This window comes from Budorcas taxicolor, chromosome 4, assembly GCF_023091745.1.
Source record: "Budorcas taxicolor isolate Tak-1 chromosome 4, Takin1.1, whole genome shotgun sequence".
Lineage (NCBI taxonomy): Eukaryota > Metazoa > Chordata > Mammalia > Artiodactyla > Bovidae > Budorcas > Budorcas taxicolor.
This window is the reverse complement of record NC_068913.1, coordinates 64,776,310-64,795,108: the sequence shown is the minus strand read 5'-3', so window position 1 is coordinate 64,795,108 and position 18,799 is coordinate 64,776,310. Positions and strand designations below refer to the sequence as shown.

Below are 18,799 nucleotides of genomic sequence, written 5' to 3'. Positions count from 1 at the left end.
GCATCTGTATCTTTGGTTTTATCTGGAAAGGTTAGCCGTTAAAATGACTCTGAGAAGATCCAAATATGATGCATTACCTGTTTGTAGAACAAGATACGTGTGAACCAAAAATAGTATGTTACAACACTTCAGCAAGATTGAGACTGTAGCAACAGGAGTTGAGACTGTTTCATCTTAGCACTGATTTAGAGCTGGAATTTCGTGTATAGGCTGAACTTGGATTCCCAGCCGCCAACATACCATCCCCTCCCACCCCCCCTCTCTCTCTCACACACACACACACTCAGACAGTTACAGACACTCCTTACATCTCTCCTTGGTGCTAGAATAGAACTGGAGATCTTCTTTAGTCTCTTGACTTTGAAGGCTACTGGTTACACTTGTAAATCTTCCCAAGGTCTTTGTCAGGGCTGAGTCTCCTGCACATGTTCCAGAAGTGTTCACCTCAAGGTAAGAGAGCTGGTCAGTTGCTCCTCTCTAGTCTGTCCCCAAATCAGGTGATGAATGTGGTCATTCCAGCCTTAACTCAGGGTAGGAGGTGGGCCTTGTGTACGTTTGTGAGCTCAATTTTGAAATCCACCTCTATGATTGCAAAATTATATGATCTTCAAAAAGTCAGAGCTACTCGGAACAGCAATTTTCCTGTGCATAAATGAGAGAGTGATAATATTTATCTCCCAGGAATTTAATAAGAATGATTATTCACCTAGCATTTAGTAGACACTTTTCCAGTCCCAGTCTTGTTGAAGTGTTGTGACATAGTATTTTTGATTCATGTGCATCTTGTTCTGCAAACAGGTAATGTATCATATTTGGATCTTCTCAAAGTCATTTTAACAGCTAACCTTTCTGGATAAAACTGAAGATGCAAATACTCACCACACTTTCATTAGCATAAGTGCTAATATAGTACAGCTGTCCCACAGCTATAAAACACTGACGCCTGTGTCTCTGCTTGGCATGGGGAATATTATTTTTTCTCTTACTGAGCCGATTCAATACTCAACTTTGTCATTATTTGAGTTGGAACTTTAGATTGCTGCATGTTAATGCACTCTACTATTAAGGATAGCTGGACGGCCGTGTGCAAATATTTTTGTTCTCACAATGCAGTCCTGGCCCAGGTAGCTCAATGGGCAAAATATGATTTACACAAATATTATCATTTCTATAGTGTGTACCAGAAAGAAATGGTAGAGCAAAAGAAAGCTTCTCTCTCTCGGAGTTTGGTTATTTATGTTAAACTGGCTGGTCAAGAACGGACTTTCCATCCTGTTCATCTGCCTCTAATCTCAATCTGTTCCTGGATGGATACATTCGCTCCCAAAAGAGCAAAATCTCGTTGGCTATCCCAGAGTCGTCTCGTGAAGATGAAGGCAAGATAGGAAGACGGAAGCTGGGAAAGGCTCAACTGTGTGCTAGGATTCTGGGGATTCTGTTTGAAGCTGATTTCAAATGTGTCTTGTCTCTTTTTTTTTTTGCCTAGAACAAGGAAGTGACCTGTAAGAGAGAGAAGTGCCCAGTGTTGTCCAGAGACTGTGCCTTGGCCATCAAGCAGAGGGGAGCCTGTTGCGAGCGGTGCAAAGGTGATTTATGTCTTGGCTGCCTTTTTTTGGCTGTTCCTGCAGGCGTTTTTATTTCTCTTCCTCTCACCTTTCTATTCATTGAGCTTTTAGCTGGGATGCAAGGGGGCGTCAGGAGGGATGCGAGTGAGTGTTGAGGGGCTGGTGGTAAGGAGGAATCTCCTAGTGGGGGATGAAAGCATAGAGAGCATCTGCGTCGTTGGCCTATTTTCTGAGGCAAGTTGTTAAACCGCCCTAGAAGAGATGTGAACACGATGCCCCTGCATGTTGGTACACACACACACAAGCCTGTTTTGTCAAGAAGTTTCAGCACTCAGTTTTTCCAGGCTCTAGCTTGCCCTGCCCACCTCTGCCAGAGGAGTCTTTAAGACCAGTTTATATCATTTTGGTCCCTATTAGAGTCTTTTCTTCTGAATTAAACTGAAGTTCTTCCTTTTGTCTTTGAAACATCCTTAAAATATTCTTATTCCGCCACCCCCCACTCTCCGCCCCGTCTCCTGTGACTCCCCAGCATGCCCATCTCTCTAGAACCTGTTCTTCTAGCCTGGCTTCTGCCTTCACTCAGGTCTTTCCTCCCAACCTGCCCAGATGCTGCCTGTGCTCAGGGTCCCCCAGCCGTCATCCATCACATCATAGCGAAGTTTCCATGGCATCAGAAGGCCACACAGACATTTCAACGATGTGATTTTTCTCCTTCATTGTCTCGTTTGTGTTCAGTCGATTGTCAGCTCCTCAGGACAGGAGCCAGGTCCTGCTCTGATGATGCCTAGTGTATGTAGTATGGTCCTGAAGATGTCAAAATGAGCACAGTGCTTCAGGATGTGGCCCTGGAGTCACACTGCCAAGTCCAGATCCAACAGTCCTGGGTTGCAAAAAGATTTCTCACCCCAAAGATGCATCCTGGGTTGCAGAGTGTTCCCCAAAAGTTCACATCCACTAGGAACCCCAGAATGTGACCTTAATTGGAAACAGGATCTTTGGAGATATAATTAGTTAAGGTCATGCCAGATTAGGGGTGGCTCCAAATATATTATGCCTGGTGTCTTTATATGAAGAGAAGACAGAGACACACAGAGGAGGTGGCCGTGTAATGAGAGAAGCAGGTGTGAATGCCTGGGCTGTGTTGCTGAGGTTCACCTTATTCACTTGCTCTGGGAAGAGAAGCTTAGCCTCTGTCTTTTTGAAAAGCTCCTGGGGGATTTAACACGCAGCCTTGGTGGGGACCTCTGAAAGAGATCTTGATCTGGTGATTTCTACCCTCACAGAAGAGAATGCAATTTTGGAGCAGCAAGAGAGGGGCCCCTTCTGTAGAGCTCTCAAAAGCAGTTCTTTAGAAACCAGGTAAACTAAAGCGCCATTTCTAGTGACAACCCCCAAGTCTCTATACTCAATTATGAGTTTGAACTTTTCAACACACACTATTATATGAAGTCCACATGTCAAGAATTAATGCCTAATTGTTTGTGAGTGACTATAATTATAAGAGTAAACTATAATGTTTAAGGCTACAAATAAATACATGAGGCAGAGGTTGGAGTTGTGTTGCCACAAGTCAAGGAATGTCTCTGGCTACCAAGAGTTGGGAAAAGCCCAGGGGGTTTCCTCCCCAGAATCTTCAGATGGAGCATGGTCCTGCCAACACCTTCATCTGGAACTTCTAGTCTCCGAAACTGTGAGAGAATAGATTTCTCTTGTCTTAAGCTGCCAAGCTTGTGATAATTTGTCACAGCAGCCTGAGAAACTAATACCTCAAGGTTTCCACTTGAGCAAGTAGAGACACGGAGCCTCTTTCTACTGCATCCTCTCACCTGTTAAACGAAGATAGCAATTGTGTTGGAGAGGTAGCTAATGGTAAGAAGCAAAGGGTTTAGCACAGTGTCTGGCGTGTAAGCATTTCTCAGTATAAATATAGTGGGTACTCTATAGATACCTGATGGCCTTGACTATAACTATGCGTTTTCTGAAGCCTTTTGGAGTAGGAATAATCAGTCATTTACTTCTCACCTCTTTCCTGCGGAGTTGGGAGTCAGATGTTTTACTCACGTGACATCGGAGAGCTATGGATGTAAGACTTGAAATAGTAATTTCTTAGGAATCTCCCAAGCTGATGGTCAGATAAAGTAGTTACAATGAAGAATACATTGCTGAATTAATGTGTGTCTGATTTACTGTTGATTCACCTTAAAGAACCTCTTCCATTTCATTCTCCATCTTTTAACTGGTGATTTGCCAGCTTCCTCTTGCAAGGCAGCCTCGGCAGTGAGAGAGGAATTGGACGCTACAGGGTGGAAGCAGAATGTGTGAAGGGACCATGCCCAAGGCTTTCAGTTTGTCTCTTGTTATCATGGGACAGGGGCCACCTTGGGTTGCTCTAGTGTGTGATCTCCTTTCTTGTCCTGCTGTTTCCTTTATCATCATTCTTCCTTCCCATCATCCTGATCTTCCAAGGGATAGGGAGACTTTTCCTGAGTATTCATTTTTCTCTTAAGATAAGGCTCTTCAAATGGAACTGGACCCAAGAATAGACCATTGACTTCAGTGTCCTGAGTTCTCCATTTTTTAAAATTAATTAATTTGTTTGGTTGTGCCGGGTCTTAGTTGTGGCATGAAGAATCTTTTTTCAGTTGCAGCATGTGGGGTCTAGGTCTCTGACCAGGGATTAAACCCAGGGCACAGAGTCTTAGCCACAGGGAAGTCCCTTGAATTCTCATTCTGACAGTAAAGTCAAGGCTTTCTGGAGAGGTCAAAATCCTCAGCCTGCCTCAAGAGGGAACTTCCTGATAGAAGCTCCTGAGTAAATCTGACCTATCAGGCTCTAGAGGGGGATCTTAAAGATGCCTCCTTTATTTTCTCAATTTCTATTCCATAATACAATGTTTGTCTCCTGGGTTTAAAGAAACACAGTTGTATTTGCTCTTAGCTACTGGTTTATTTATATTTTTTGGATTAGAATAGTTACATATGCTCACAGAAGAAGCTTTTAAAAATAGGCTTATCTGTGGAAAAACAGAAAATAAATTACTCATAATCTTACCACCCAAAAGTAATAGATAATTGTTGATATTTGATATATTTTTCCTGTATTGTTTCCCATGTAAAGGTGTTTACCTAGTTGATATCTTAGGCATCCCTGGTGGCTCAGTGGGTAAAGAATCCACCTTCAGTGGATTCTTCAATTAGATGTAGGAAATGCAGGCTCGATCCTTAGGTCAGGGAAGATCCCTTGGAGGAGGGCATGGCAACTCACTCCAGTATTCTTGTCTGGAGAATCCCACAGACAGAGGAGCCTGATGGCCTATAGTCCATGGGGTCACAGAGAGTTGGAAACAATGGAAGAGACTAAGCACACACACAGTAGGCATCTCACCATCAAATTGTATTATTTCTGTTTTATTTTCTTCTCCCACTTAACATCAGGGGAGGAAGGAATAAAGTATTTTCTATAAAACTGAATCTTCTAAGAAATAACAATTGTTATCAATTTATTGTCTTTCCCAGACCTTTTCCAGTTTATTACATGTACAAACATTTACATATATGTGTAATCTTGTACGTGTGGTTTTATTTTATATGTCATTGTTCAGTCACTCAGTTGTGTCCGACCCTTTGTGACCCCATGGACTGCAGTACGCCAGGCTTCCCTGTCCTTCATCATCTCCTGGAATCTGCTCAAACTCATGTCCACTGAGTCAGTGATGCCATCCAATCATCCCACCTTCTGTTGTCCCCTTCTGCCTTCAGTCTTTCCCAGCATCAAAGCTTTTCCAGTGAGTCAGTTCTTTCAGATCAGATGGCCAAGGTATTGGAAATTCAGATTCAGCATCAGTCCTTCCAATGAATATTCAGGATTGTTTTCCTTTAGGATTGACTGATTTGATTTCTTTGCTGTCCAAGGGACTCTCAAGAGTCTTCTCCAATACCACAGTTTAAAAGCATCAATTCTTCGGTGTTCAGCTTTCTTTGTGGTCTGACTCTCACATCCATACATGACTACTGGAAAAACCATAGCTTTGACTATACAGACGTTTGATGGCAAAGTAGTACCTATGCTTTTTAATATGCTGTCTAGGTTTGTCATAGCTTTTCTTCTAAGGAACAAGAGTCTTTTAATTTCATGGTTGCAGTCAACATCCATAGTGATTTTGGAGCCACAGTGATTTTGAAGAAAATAAACTGCTTCCATTGTTTCCCCATCTATTTGCCATGAAGTGATGGGACCGGATGCCATGATATTCGTTTTTTGAATGTTGAGTTTTAAGCCAGGTTTTTACTCTCTTCTTTCACCTTCCTCAAGAGGCTCTTTAGTTCCTCTTCGCTTTCTGCCATAAGGATGGTGTCATCTGCACATCTGAGGTTATTGATATTTCTCCCGGCAATCTTGATTCCAGTTTGCGCTTCATCCAGCCCTGGATTTCACATTATGCACTTTGCATATAAGTTAAATATGCAGGGTGACGATATACAGCCTTGATGTACTCCTTTCCCAACCAGTCCATTGTTAATATACAATTTTAACTGTTGCTTCTTGACCTGCATACAGATTTCTCAGGAGGCAGGTAAGGTGGGTCTTGTATTCTCATCTCTTGAAGAATTTTCTACAGTTTGTTGCAATCCACACAAAGGCTTTAGCATAGTCAATGAAGCAGAGGTAAATGTTTCTCTGGAATTCTCTTGCCTTTTCTATGATCCAACAGATGTTGGCAATTTCATCTCTGGTTCTTCCTCTGCCTTTTCTAAATCCAGCTTGTACATCTGGAAGTTCTTGGTTCACATACTGTTGGAGCCTAGCTTGGAGGATTTTGAGCATAAATGAAATTAAATAGTACTTATTCTTTTGCTATTTGCTTTGTAAAAATATCTCTATAGCTTTTTTTGCTTTAAAATCTTGCTTATATAGCCACATTGCCCCACACTGCCCATGTAACCAGTTATTTACTTGTGACTGCTACATGCACACTCCTGTCCCAAGTTTTTCCTGTTCTGGATTTCTCCCATAGTATAACGGGAATTTTTCTCTCCCTTTCTGTGGTTTTGTGAGAAATAGTATCAGGCTCCTTTTAAAGAACCTAGCTGAGAGCCAGACATTACTTTTATGTTTTTTCAACAATATGTAGAAAGCACTGACAGTTGTCAATAAATCAAGACTTGAATGATGCTATTTTTGCAAAATCTTAACCCAGGCTGATGAACTGAAATGATAGGATCAACTGAATTTAGAATACAGGCTAGATGAAGAAAGGCGGGCTATTTTACATGCTTCTTATTTCTTTTTTTTTAAAAATTAAAAAAAATATTTATTTTAATTGGAGGCTAATTACTTTACAATATTATAGTGGTTTTTGCCATACATTGACATGAATCAGCCATGGGTGTACATGTGTTCCCCATTCTGAACCCCCGTCCCACCTGCCTCCCCATCCCATCCCTCAGGGTCATCCCAGTGCACTGCCCTGAGCACCCTGTCTTATGCATCAAACCTGGACTGGTGATCTATTTTACATATGATAATATACATGATTCAATGCTATCCTCTCAAATCATCCCACCGTTGCCTTCTCCGACAGAGTCTAAAAGTCTGTTCTTTACATCTGTGTCTCTTTTGCTCTCTCCCATATAGGGTCATCATTACCATCTTTCTAAATTCCATATATATGCATTAATATACTATTCTAGTGTTTTTCTTTCTAAGTTACTTCACTCTGTATAATAGGCTCCAGTTTCATCCACCTCATTAGAACTGATTCAAATGCATTCTTTTTAATAGCTGAGTAATATTCCATTGTGTATGTGTACCATAGGTTTCTTATCCATTTGTCTGCCGATGGACATCTAGGTTGCCTCCATGTCCTGGCTATTGTAAACAGTGTTGTGATGAACATTGGGGTATATGTGTCTCTTTCAATTCTGGTTTCCTCGGTGTGTATGCCCAGCAGTGGGATTGCTGGGTCATATGGGAGTTCTATTTCCAGTATTTTAAGGAATCTCCATACTGTTCTCCATAGTGGCTGAACTAGTTTGCATTCCCACCAATAGTGTAAGAGGGTTCCTTTTTCTCCACACCCTCTCCAGCATTTATTGTTTGTAGACTTTTTGATGGCAGCCATTCTGACCGGTGTGAGATGGTACCTCATTGTGGTTTTGATTTGCATTTCTCTGATAATGAATGATGTTGAGCACCTTTTCATGTGTTTGTTAGCCATCTGGATGTCTTCTTTGGAGAAACGTCTGTTTAGTTCTTTGGCCCATTTTTTGATTGGGTCGTTTATTTTTCTGGAATTGAGCTGCAGGAGTTGCTTGTATATTTTTGAGATTAGTTGTTTGTCAGTTGCTTCATTTGCTATTATTTTCTCCCATTCTGAAGGCTGTCTTTTCTCCTTGCTTATAGTTTCCTTCATTGTGCAAAAGCTTTTAAGTTTAATTAGGTCCCATTTGTTTATTTTTTCTTTTATTTCCATTACTCTGGGAGGTGGGTCATAGAGGATCCTGCTGTGATTTATGGCAGAGAGTGTTTTGCCTACTTTCTCCTCTAGGAATTTTATAGCTTCGGTCTTAAGTTTAGATCTTTAATCCATTTTGAGTTTATTTTTGTGTATGGTGTTAGAAAGTGTTCTAGTTTCATTCTTTTATAAGTGGCTGACTGGTTTTCCCAGCACCACTTGTTAAAGAGATTGTCTTTTCTCCATTATATATTCTTTCCTCCTTTGTCAAAGCTAAGGTGTCCATAGGTGCATGGATTTATCTCTGGGTTTTCTATTTTGTTCTGTGGGTCCATTTTTCTGTCTTTGTGCCAGTACCATACTGTCTTGATGACTGTAGCTTTGTAGTATAGTCTGAAGTCAGACAGGTTGATTCCTCCAGTTCCATTCTTCTTTCTCAAGATTGTTTGGCTATTTGAGGTTTTTTGTATTTCCATACAAATTGTGAAGTTATTTGTTCTAGTTCTTTGAAAAATACCATTGGTAGCTTGATAGAGATTGCATTGAATTTACAGATTGCTTTGGGTAGTATACTCATTTTCACTATACTGATTCTTTGATCCATGAACATGGTATAGTTCTCCATCTATTTGTGTCATCTTTGATTTCTTTCATCAGTGTTTTATAGTTTTCTATATATAGGTCTTTTGTTTCTTTAGGTATATTTATTCCTAAGTATTTTATTCTTTTCATCACAGTGGTGAATGGAATTGTTTCCTTAATTTCTCTTTCCATTTTCTCATTGTTAGTGATGCAAGGGATTTCTGTGTGTTAATTTTATATCCTGCAACTTTACTATATTCATTGATTAGCTCTAGTAATTTTCTGGTGAAGTCTTTAGCGTTTTCTATGTGGAAGATCATGTCATCTGCAAACAGTGAGAGTTTTACTTCTTCTTTTCCAAACTGGATTCCTTTTATGTCTTTTCCTTCTCTGATTGCTGTGGCTAAAATTTCCAAAACTGTGTTGAACAGTAGTGGTGAGAGTGGGCACCCTTGTCTTGTTCCTGACTTTAGGGGAAATGCTTTCAACTTTTCACCATTGAGGATAAAGTTTGCTGTGGATTTATCATATATGACATGCCTCTTCTTTCTAAGATGATTTTTCATTGAGAAATATTATTATTTTTGTCATTCGAGTTGTCAAACATACTTCACATTTGAGGCCTTTGAAGAATCTTTGGGGTTACTACTTTTTGTTTTTTTGATTCTTCTAATAGGGGAAAGCTTGGGGAGAAGGCATATTATCAGCACATTTTTTCTTGAACAGTCTGTTAAGAAATTTGGGTAAAAATTAATTGGGGAAATTTAAAATTCCCACATTAAATTATGCTTATGTTTATGTCTACCTGTGTACTGATGTATATTTGGGAACATTTTTAATTAGTGTTCATAGTTTATCTATCATTATGTGGAGCCACATTTCATTCTTTTAAATAATGACAGAATAAACAAATAAAATAAAACTCAACATTCAAAAACCTAAGATCATGGCATCCAGTCTCATCACTTCATGGCAAATAGATAGGGAAACAATGAAAGCAGTAACAGACTTTATTTTCTTGGGCTCCAGAATCATTGCAGATGGTCACTCCAGCCATGAAATTAAAAGACACTTGCTTCTTGGAAGAAAAGCTATGACTAACCTAGACAACATATTAAAAAGCAGAGGCATTACTTTGCTAACAAAAGTCCATCTAGTCAAAGCTATGGTTTTTCCAGTAGTCATGTATGGATGTGAGAGTTGGACCATAAAGAAGGCTGAGTGCTGAAGAATTGAAGCCTTTAAACTGTGGTATTGGAAAAGACTCTTGAGAGTCCCTTGGGCTGCAAGGAGATCAAGCCAGTCAATCTTAAAGGAAATCAATCCTGGGTGTTCATTGGAAGGACTGATGGTGAAGCTCCAATACTTTGGCCACCTGATGCCAAGAGTTGACTTATTAGAAAAGACCCTGATGCTTGGAAAGATTGAAGGCAGGAGGAGAAGGGGCTACAGAGGACAAAATGGTTGTATGATATCATCGTCTCAATGGACATGAGTTTGAGCAAGCTCTGGGAGTTGGTGAAGGACAGGGAAGCCTCGTGTGCTGTAGTCCATGGGGTCACAAAGAGTCAGCCATGACTAAGCAACTGAACAACAACAACTACAATATTTATTATGGGCTTCCCTGGTGGCTTGGTAAAGAATCTGCCTGCAATGCAGGAGGCCTGGGTTCAGTCCCTGGGTCAGGAAGATCCCCTGAAGAAGCAAATGGCAACCCATTCCATATTCTTGTCTGGAAAATCCCATGGGCAGAGGAGCCTGGCGGTTACAGTCCATGGGGTTGCAAAGAGTTGGACATGACTTAGCGTCTAAACCACCACCACCACAATTTATTATATTCATAAAGACCATACTCATTCCCTATAAGTTTTTAATGGTCATTGCTATTCTTTGTTTGAGGCTAGGCTCAGTTATGACCTTGTTCCTACAGAAAACAAAATCTTCTGTATGTCGTTCCCCTTTTGGTGTGATAAAAGGTGGAATCTCTTTGTATTTACCAAGAACTCTGAGAAAGTTGTGGCATTTGCCTTTCCACATAGTGTTGTTGAAGCCCTGTGGCTGGTGAGATGTTGATTGATTTTGAAAACTTTATCCTACCTGTTACCTTCATAGTAGTGGTCCCAAAGGCACCCACACTGCTGGACACTGGGTTACTTGGCTTATGCTCATCACTTAGTCCTCACAATAGCGAGGCCATTTCTATCTTTTTCATTTTATATACGAGGAAACTGAGGGCTCAGAAAACTGAATTCATTTACCAAGGTGTTAGTGACCCAGAGGTCAACCAGAGGGTGTCCATGCCCTCAAGGAGCTTGCTGTACCAGAGGGACAAAGAATTACCATCTGGTGGGTGAAGTTCTCTAGGGAGGGTATGCCAGAGAGTAGAGGACAAGCGCAGTGCACTGGGGAAGGCTTTCCAGAAGGGGTGACTCATTTTTGTGATCAAGGGGTTCATCACATCCAAAGAGGGCTGTTGTGGGGAAGCTCTCAGGTGAAGGTCATAATCCACACAAAGTCATGGAATATTTCTTCGGCATTGCCGTCCACTCATATCACCTAGGGAACTTGTTAAAATACCATTTTCTGGGCTTTTAAGTTTTTGTTTGTTAATTGTTTGGAGGAAAGTAGAGGAGTCAGACAAGCACATGAAGAATCCTATCATGACTTCTGCTTATTTTCCTCAGAAAATAAGTTGATACTGAAAAGGAAGCAGTAGAGTAAATCTGCTGAAGCTAGAAATATGAAAACTCATTATTTCCAAAAGGTTTTTAGGAAGGTTTTGTGTGTGTGTATGTGTGTGTATAGGGATTTGTGTTCTTGTTTGCTTCAGTCACATTGCTCATATGTTCCATTCATTCATTCATTCAGTCAAGTATTTACTGATCCCGTGCCAGGTATTTATAGGATGACACTGCTTACCAAATTAGTCTTATACCTTTTATGAAGCCAGATTATTCTTTAAAACAGAAAAAGCAAGTAAATTATAATGAATTCTTCTTAAGCAAATGTTTCAGTGTACTTTTCAGATTATTTTATGCTAATAATTGTTATACATTTTTATCCAAATAGCTTAAAAACTGGGCAAAAGATTAATCTAATTTGAAAAAACTCAATATTGTTTGATTAAAAACAAATGAGATCATTGAGAGTCAAACAGACAGTTTTGGCTGCTTTTCTGTATTTACTTGGACTGCAAACCACTCTTTAATCTGGGGTTCTTTCATGAACAATAATGTATTTGTTATTTGAATATGTTTGTTATTAGTGTATCATAAATGAATAAGGTGTGTTTCAAACCTTTATAGGTTCAATTCCATTCTCTTTCTTTATATACAGCATAAAATATTAATGGTCCAGAATACTTTGATGAAAGATAGAAGAACATAGTTTTTCATTTGTTAAGTGGGATTTATTTTCCACAGTCTTCTTTTGCCTTTGATTTCTCTGATTTCTTTGTGCTTCATCTTGTTTTTCTATGATTATGATCCCATGGGTTGTGTTTTTTAATAGTTTAATTTTTATATTTGATTTTAAAAGATCCTATGGTGTCTCAGAAAATGAAAGAGACACGATATAAATATTTGCACAGTGATTTCCAAAATTGGACACCCATCCTAGGTTCTAGGCTTATTTACAGAGACCAAGTGCTGACCAAAGTATGAATAATGGTAAAAGATTGAGTATTATTAATTACAGACTGCCTTTCACGTAGTGCAGGTTCACACAGAAGGGGTTACTTTGCCTGTTGCTGTGAGAATGACCTGGAAGATGACTATGCCTTTCAGAATATTGCTACGTGGCTGTTTTGGAGGGAGCCAGCTGATTACCATATACAGGAATGAACTTAAAAAAAAAAACTTAAAAAATAATAAATCCCTGTGTTGACAGAGTAAATTGTCCTCTTGTTTACATGTTTTAAGATGGAAAGGCTGAGTTAACCATGCTTGTGTCCATCTGGTTGTTTGCTTTTAACCAGACTGCTTTGGCAGTCCTAACTGTGTATTGCCTGCTGCCCAAACAAAAGAGCAGCTCTTTCCCCAGCCTCTGTTTTCCTTTCTTTTAGACATGACCAGATTCTCTGGTGGTTGTTATATATGATTGACCTGGATGCCGTTTGCCCCAGGTTTCATATCCCAAATAAGGTATAACCTGCCTTAAGGTTAATACTCCATCAGTCATATAAACTGTATGGTGATTCAGACAATATTTTGAAATAGACAAACTCCAATCTTTAGGTTTTCATAGATAATGTTATAGTCTCTGAGGTGGGGGTTATTATTATTCTGACTTCACAGATGGGGAAACAGAGATACTTAAAGAGGTGAAGAGATTTTTTTTTTTAAAGATGCACAGTTGCTCAGAAGTAGCGGGACTCAGATTCCAAACACTCCATTCTTCTTCCTGGTAACACATATGCTGCCTATTAGACGGGAAGGAAGGAAGAGTGACTGGAGAATTAGGAGCGCTCCAGAGATGAAGGAACCAGAGAGACGCTGGCATCAACTTCGCAGCAGTGTTGTCTCTGTCACACCCTTTCTGCTTCCCTGGACTTTTACACTCTGGGTGGACCAGCAATTTCAAAGGAATTATGTGGGCAGTGAAACTTTATGGAGGTATTGGAAACAACATGTGGCTTAGGAGGTTGTGGCTTTTCTTATGAACTGTTTTGGGGAACCCCTAGCTTACTTTCTTTTCCTCTTCAGTATCCATGACTGTACTGCAGTGTACTGAGACAATTTAGTTGATCTTTTCTCTTTTGTGCGTATGCCTGGTTTCATAAAATATTTTTAATAGATAATCCATTCATAAAATTAAAAATACACAAAAGCATCCTACAGTAAAAGTAAGGCTTTGTCCTAGTCTCGACCCTAGCCACCTTGTACCCTTTCCTGGAGATAACCATTTCCCGGATTTGTGGGAATCCTTCCAGGGTCAGTCTCTGCATACAGAAAGCAGTCTCTGCTAGCTTAACTCTTAGCTTCTTTAATGCTGAGCCTCTGACATATAACTTTAAACATTTTAAGAAATTACATTGCTCTGAAAAACATTCCCATCACTGAGCTACTTGATTCTAGTACTGCTGTCATTTTTTACCATGATTTTTTTGAGCTTAGGAGAATTCCTAATGTGTTTCTTGAAATTGTTGGGTTATGAGATGCTTGTGTGTGTGTTATAACCTATAACTATTTTAACTTTTAACAGTATAACTAATTTCACCTACTTAGCCCCAGAAATTTGAGTGGAGGTTGTTAATGTGTTTTTAAGGACAAGAAAAAAAAAAAAAGAAAACTTGAGGGGTTTGTTTTCCTCCCTCCTTTTCTCTAACTGAAAAAATATGTATAAAATGTTATGTTTCATAGATTGGTTTCCCATAATATAAACCGGCTATTTTTGCATTTAAATAAAACAAAAAAGAACCTATTTGTATGAAAGGATCTTGTTAACATTAAAATCATACTTTACAAAAACCTGTTCTTGTTAAAACTAGTAAGAAGACTTAAAACAGAGATCTGTTTTCTCTGTCACATTTGTTTCTGTCCTTTCATTTACAGCCTCTGTGTTTTAGACTCCATGGGCTTTGGAAGGCAGTTTACGTGAAAAGCTTGTGATTGCCTTTCAGTTACAAAACTGCATTTCCAAGTCTTGCTGCTGACTTGGGGTGCATCAGTATTTACTTTTCTGAAGTGGGCAAATTGAAAATGTTTCTCATTGTTATGAAGTGTGGTCCTGGTTTCCTGTCATATGCAAAGCGTTGCAATCAAATGTGGACCTGGCACCTATATAAAAAAACATGGGAATCCTCTTCAATGGTTACCAGCCTAACAGATCTTCCTTCAGCTACCAATGTCCAGTTGATATATTTTCTACTGATGCATAGTAAGTTATGACAAACTTAGTGGCCCGAAATAGCAGTCCTTGATTATCTCATCATTTCCATGTGTTAGGATTCTGGACATAGCTTAGGTGGGTCTCATAGAGCTGCAGTCAAGATCAGCTAGGGCCACAGTTTTATCTGAAGCTCAAGGTCATCTTCTAAGCTCATGTTACTAGAATTCAATTCCATGTGGTTATAGAATGGTTACTTCTTCAAGGTTAACAGAAAGTGTCTCTCTGACCTATAGACTCTTTAAGGGCTCACGTAATAGGTCAGGCGCACTCAGGAAAAATTCCCTCTTTAAATGGCACCCCACTCCAGTACTCTTGCCTGGCAAATCCCATGGACAGAGGAGCCTGGTGGGCTGCAGTCCATGGGGTCACAAAGAATCGGACATGACTGAGCGACTTCACTTTCATGCATTGGAGAAGGAAATGGCAACCCACTCCAGTGTTCTTGCTTGGAGAATCCCAGGGGCGGGGTAGCCTGGTGGGCTGCCGTCTATGGGGTCGCACAGAGTCGGACACGACTGAAGCGACTTAGCAGCAGCAGCAGCAACGACTCAGAGTGAAATTGATGAGGGATCTTAATTACACCTGCAAAATTGCTTCGTCTTTGCATAACCTAATTATGGGAATGATATCCATCACATCCACAGGTCTTGTCCGCTCTTGGGATTATAAAAGGTGGATGTATAAGGGAGTGGAAGTCTTGAGAGTCACTTTAGACTCTACCGACCATACTCAGAGCAGCTCTGGTATGCATGGCAGTAGAAACATGTGTCATAAATGGTACTTAGAGCTAGAATAAACCTTACGGGTCCTGCAAACAGCAAATGCTGGAAAGTGCTCACCCTTGGCTATTCCCTTTCATCCCTGTAAGGTCTGGCTCCTACTTGTCTTTCTAGCCTCCTCTTGTTCTGGACTCCTGTGGCTGGACATTGTTTCTCTCACTGTTCTGTGCGTGCTTCTTGTCATGGGGCTTTGTACACACTGTTCACTCTGTATGCCTGCTTTTCCACCCAACGTCATCTAGTTGACTTTTATCCTTTCTTCAGCTCTCACTGTAGACATCACTTCCTGGCCTCAGTGCTACTTGCTGTGGAATTAACACTAGGCACAACTGTGATTTCGTGTTTTGTTTTTCTCTGACTCCCACTAAAGTAGAGGTTCTGTGAGGGGCCATAGTATTCTCAGTTGTGATCACGGTGCGTGGCACATGGTAGGTGAATGTATGTTGGAAAAAGGCAAGGAGGAGAAAGGAAAATTGGAACCAGATTCCAGTCTTCCTTGTTTAGTGCGTGACTCATGAAGTCAACTGTGTATTTAGTGCATTACCGTTGAGCCATATACATCTTAAATTCACTTTGGAATTCAGCAGGACTTTAAAAGAGTTGAGTGAGAATTTTAGGAAGAGAGTTAAAATGGATAATAGAAATGAAAAAATGGCAGCATGTCTCTAAACCGTTCCCAAACTCCTGATGCCTTACTGTTTCTTTGCTGAATTCCATAGAGATTTTAAAAAGTCCTTAAAATCACCATAACCTAAGTGTATTTTCATGCGGCGGTAGCTGTAGTATATTTCATACTTACAGACTTAGTGATAACCTTAATATAATTTTCAGTAGATTTTTCACCAGTTATGACTTCAGATTTCCTAGTTGCTGTCATTTTGATAGGATTACGTACTTCCTTTTGTGACATCACATAAAACACACTTTAAAATTGGCTTTGAGTTTTCTACAGTGGCTCTGAAAACTATTCTGTGACTGCATCTAACTTGCTCATGGAGAGTAAGGTGCTCTGCCCTTTAAAATGATTTTCCCCTCCTCTGGTCTGATATTTCACTTACAAGAATGAAATCACGATGACGCCTATCATCTTGAAATGTCTTAGAATCAAAACATTCTTATCTCCTCTGAGGCTTCTGATAGAATTGTTTCATGGAGATAAAAATAAAGGTAGGTATTCCAAGTGGAAAGTTGGAATGCATCTTTAAAAACTGCAGGGAAGCAGTGATTTGAAATAGAAGCTACCAACATCTGTTTAGGGTCTCTTTTATTTGCCGCCTGAGTTTGGCAGCTGCAAAATTGAAAGTATGTCTGTATGTGTGATACATCACTCTATGAAGATACATAAATCTATGCATCTATTCATTATTTTTAAGTGACCATCATGCAACAATTAGAAGTAGTCTTATTGGGCTTTGATCAGAGAATAGTCTCTTTCAGTCTCTTTAGAAGTTGGCACAATTGGTTTTTAGGATCAAATGTTTTAGGTTCTCTTTTTGACAGGTATCTCACCTTGAGAACTAATGTTTGTTTGCCTTAGAAATCTATCTGCCAGAGAGGCTCACATTTTACTAGGACTGATGTGGTAATAAAGGTGAACAAAGTACCTTGGTATGTTCGTAAACTTGAGTGTCTCCTTCACTGAGATGAGCTTATTTACACCGGAGTCATCTAATTATGCTTCCAGTAGCTTGGTGGTTACAGGGCTGTGTATCTGTTTATCTGCAAACATGCGTGGGCATGAACTAGCTGATGTTTAGCACATGAGGCAGCCCCCTGATTCCCTGAGAATGTCTGGGCATTCTCTATGCCATACGTGGAGCCAGCAGAGGGATCAGATTTAAAAATACAGTTGGAATTTTTGATATTTGGGGTTTGGGTGTCTGCAGTGTGGCTACCTTGATGAGGCTGTGAATGCAAGGTTACAACTTCAAACCTCTAGAGGCAAGACCACATTGAGGTGCTAAATGCAGAAGCCAGGGTCATATTTTCAGGCATCTAGACAGAGCTTGTGTGCCTTGGGACCTGTGGATTGGATAGTTGTAAAGATTCTCAGTCATTTGAAGAATGAAGTGAAAGGGGACTAGACTTGGAATTAGATCTGGAATCAGTTCCCTCCTCTGCCACTTCTAGTTACTCGACTTTCACTCAGTGATTTCTTTCCAAAGCCTTGGTTTTGTCTGCTGTAAAATGCAGGGGTGCTGAACCTGAATGTGCCTTAGAATTGCCAGGGCTGTTTGTGAAATACTCAGATGCTCCAGCCCCACTGCAGACCAAGGGAAATAATTGTCAGTGGGCAAGGCCCACGCATCTGTGTTTTTTATTAATTTTGATGGTGGTAAAATACACAAAGCATAACATTTACCATTTTAAAGTGTGTAGTTCAGTAGCATTAAATGCATTGTTATGCAATCTTCTCTGGAATATTTTTCTAGAACTTTTTCCATCATCCCAAACTGAAGCTGTATACTTATTAAGCAGTAACTCCTCATTCTCCTTTTCCTGCAGCCCCTGGTAACCTCTATTCTAGTTTTTGTCTTAGTGAATTTGCCTATTCTAGGTACCTCTGTATAAGTGGAATCCTATAATATTTGCCCTTTTGTGTCTGGTTTATCTCACTTAGCACATTGTCTTCAAGATTCATTTATGTTGTAACATGTATCATAATTTCATTCTTTTAAAGGCTGAATTATATTCCATTGTATATATACACCATATTTTTTTTTATCCATTCATCCATCAGTGGACATTTGGGTTGTTTCCACTGGGCATCTATATTCTGAATCAGCCCTCACATGATGGTCAACAACTTTGAAAGTCACTGGAATGATTGTTCCCCTGGTTAAATTATGAGTTTGTGTATGCCAGGTTTAGGTGGAGGAGGGTGAGATATAATGTCATCACTGTGAGATATCATTTCTCACTTAGCAAAATGGCAAATATATATTCATAGAATGTATAGCATGGGCCTCCCTGGTGGCTCAGGGGTAAAGAATCTGCCTGCAATTCTGGAGACCTAGCTTCGATCCCTGGGCTGGCATGGCAACCCATTCCAGTACTTTTGCCTGGAGAATCCCGTGGACAGAGAAGCCTGGCAGGCTACAGTCCATAGGGTCACACAGAGTCAGACAAGACTGAGCAACTAAGCAGCAGAAACAGTGTATAGCATGATAACCCCAAATGGTGGAAAAGATGTGGAAAATCTCCTATATATTGTTGGTGAATATGCTAAATGTTTCAGCCACTCTGGAAATCAGTATGGCAGTTTCTTATAGAACTAAATATACACTTACTCTTCCCTGGTGGCTCAGAGGTTAAAGCGTCTGCCTCCAATGTGGGAGACCTGGGTTCGATCCCTGGGTCGGGAAGATTCCCTGGAGAAGGAAATGTCAATCCACTCCAGTATTCTTGCCTGGAGAATCCCATGGACGGAGAAGCCTAGTAGGTTACAGTCCACGGGGTCGCAAAGAGTCGGACACGACTGAGCGACTTCACCTCAAATATACGCTTACCATATAACCCAGCAATTGCA

At 40.1% G+C, this 18,799-nt stretch overlaps 1 protein-coding gene across 1 annotated transcript in view; it reads left to right on the top strand.

Annotated features, from left to right (window-relative positions):
- Window positions 1-18,799, top strand: part of BMPER (BMP binding endothelial regulator) — a 252,338-nt gene that overhangs the window by 33,095 nt on the left and 200,444 nt on the right. The window contains exon 3 of the mRNA XM_052638900.1: window positions 1,487-1,586. Within this exon, the coding sequence (XP_052494860.1) occupies window positions 1,487-1,586 (100 nt within the window). The remainder of the gene's footprint in view (window positions 1-1,486; window positions 1,587-18,799) is intronic.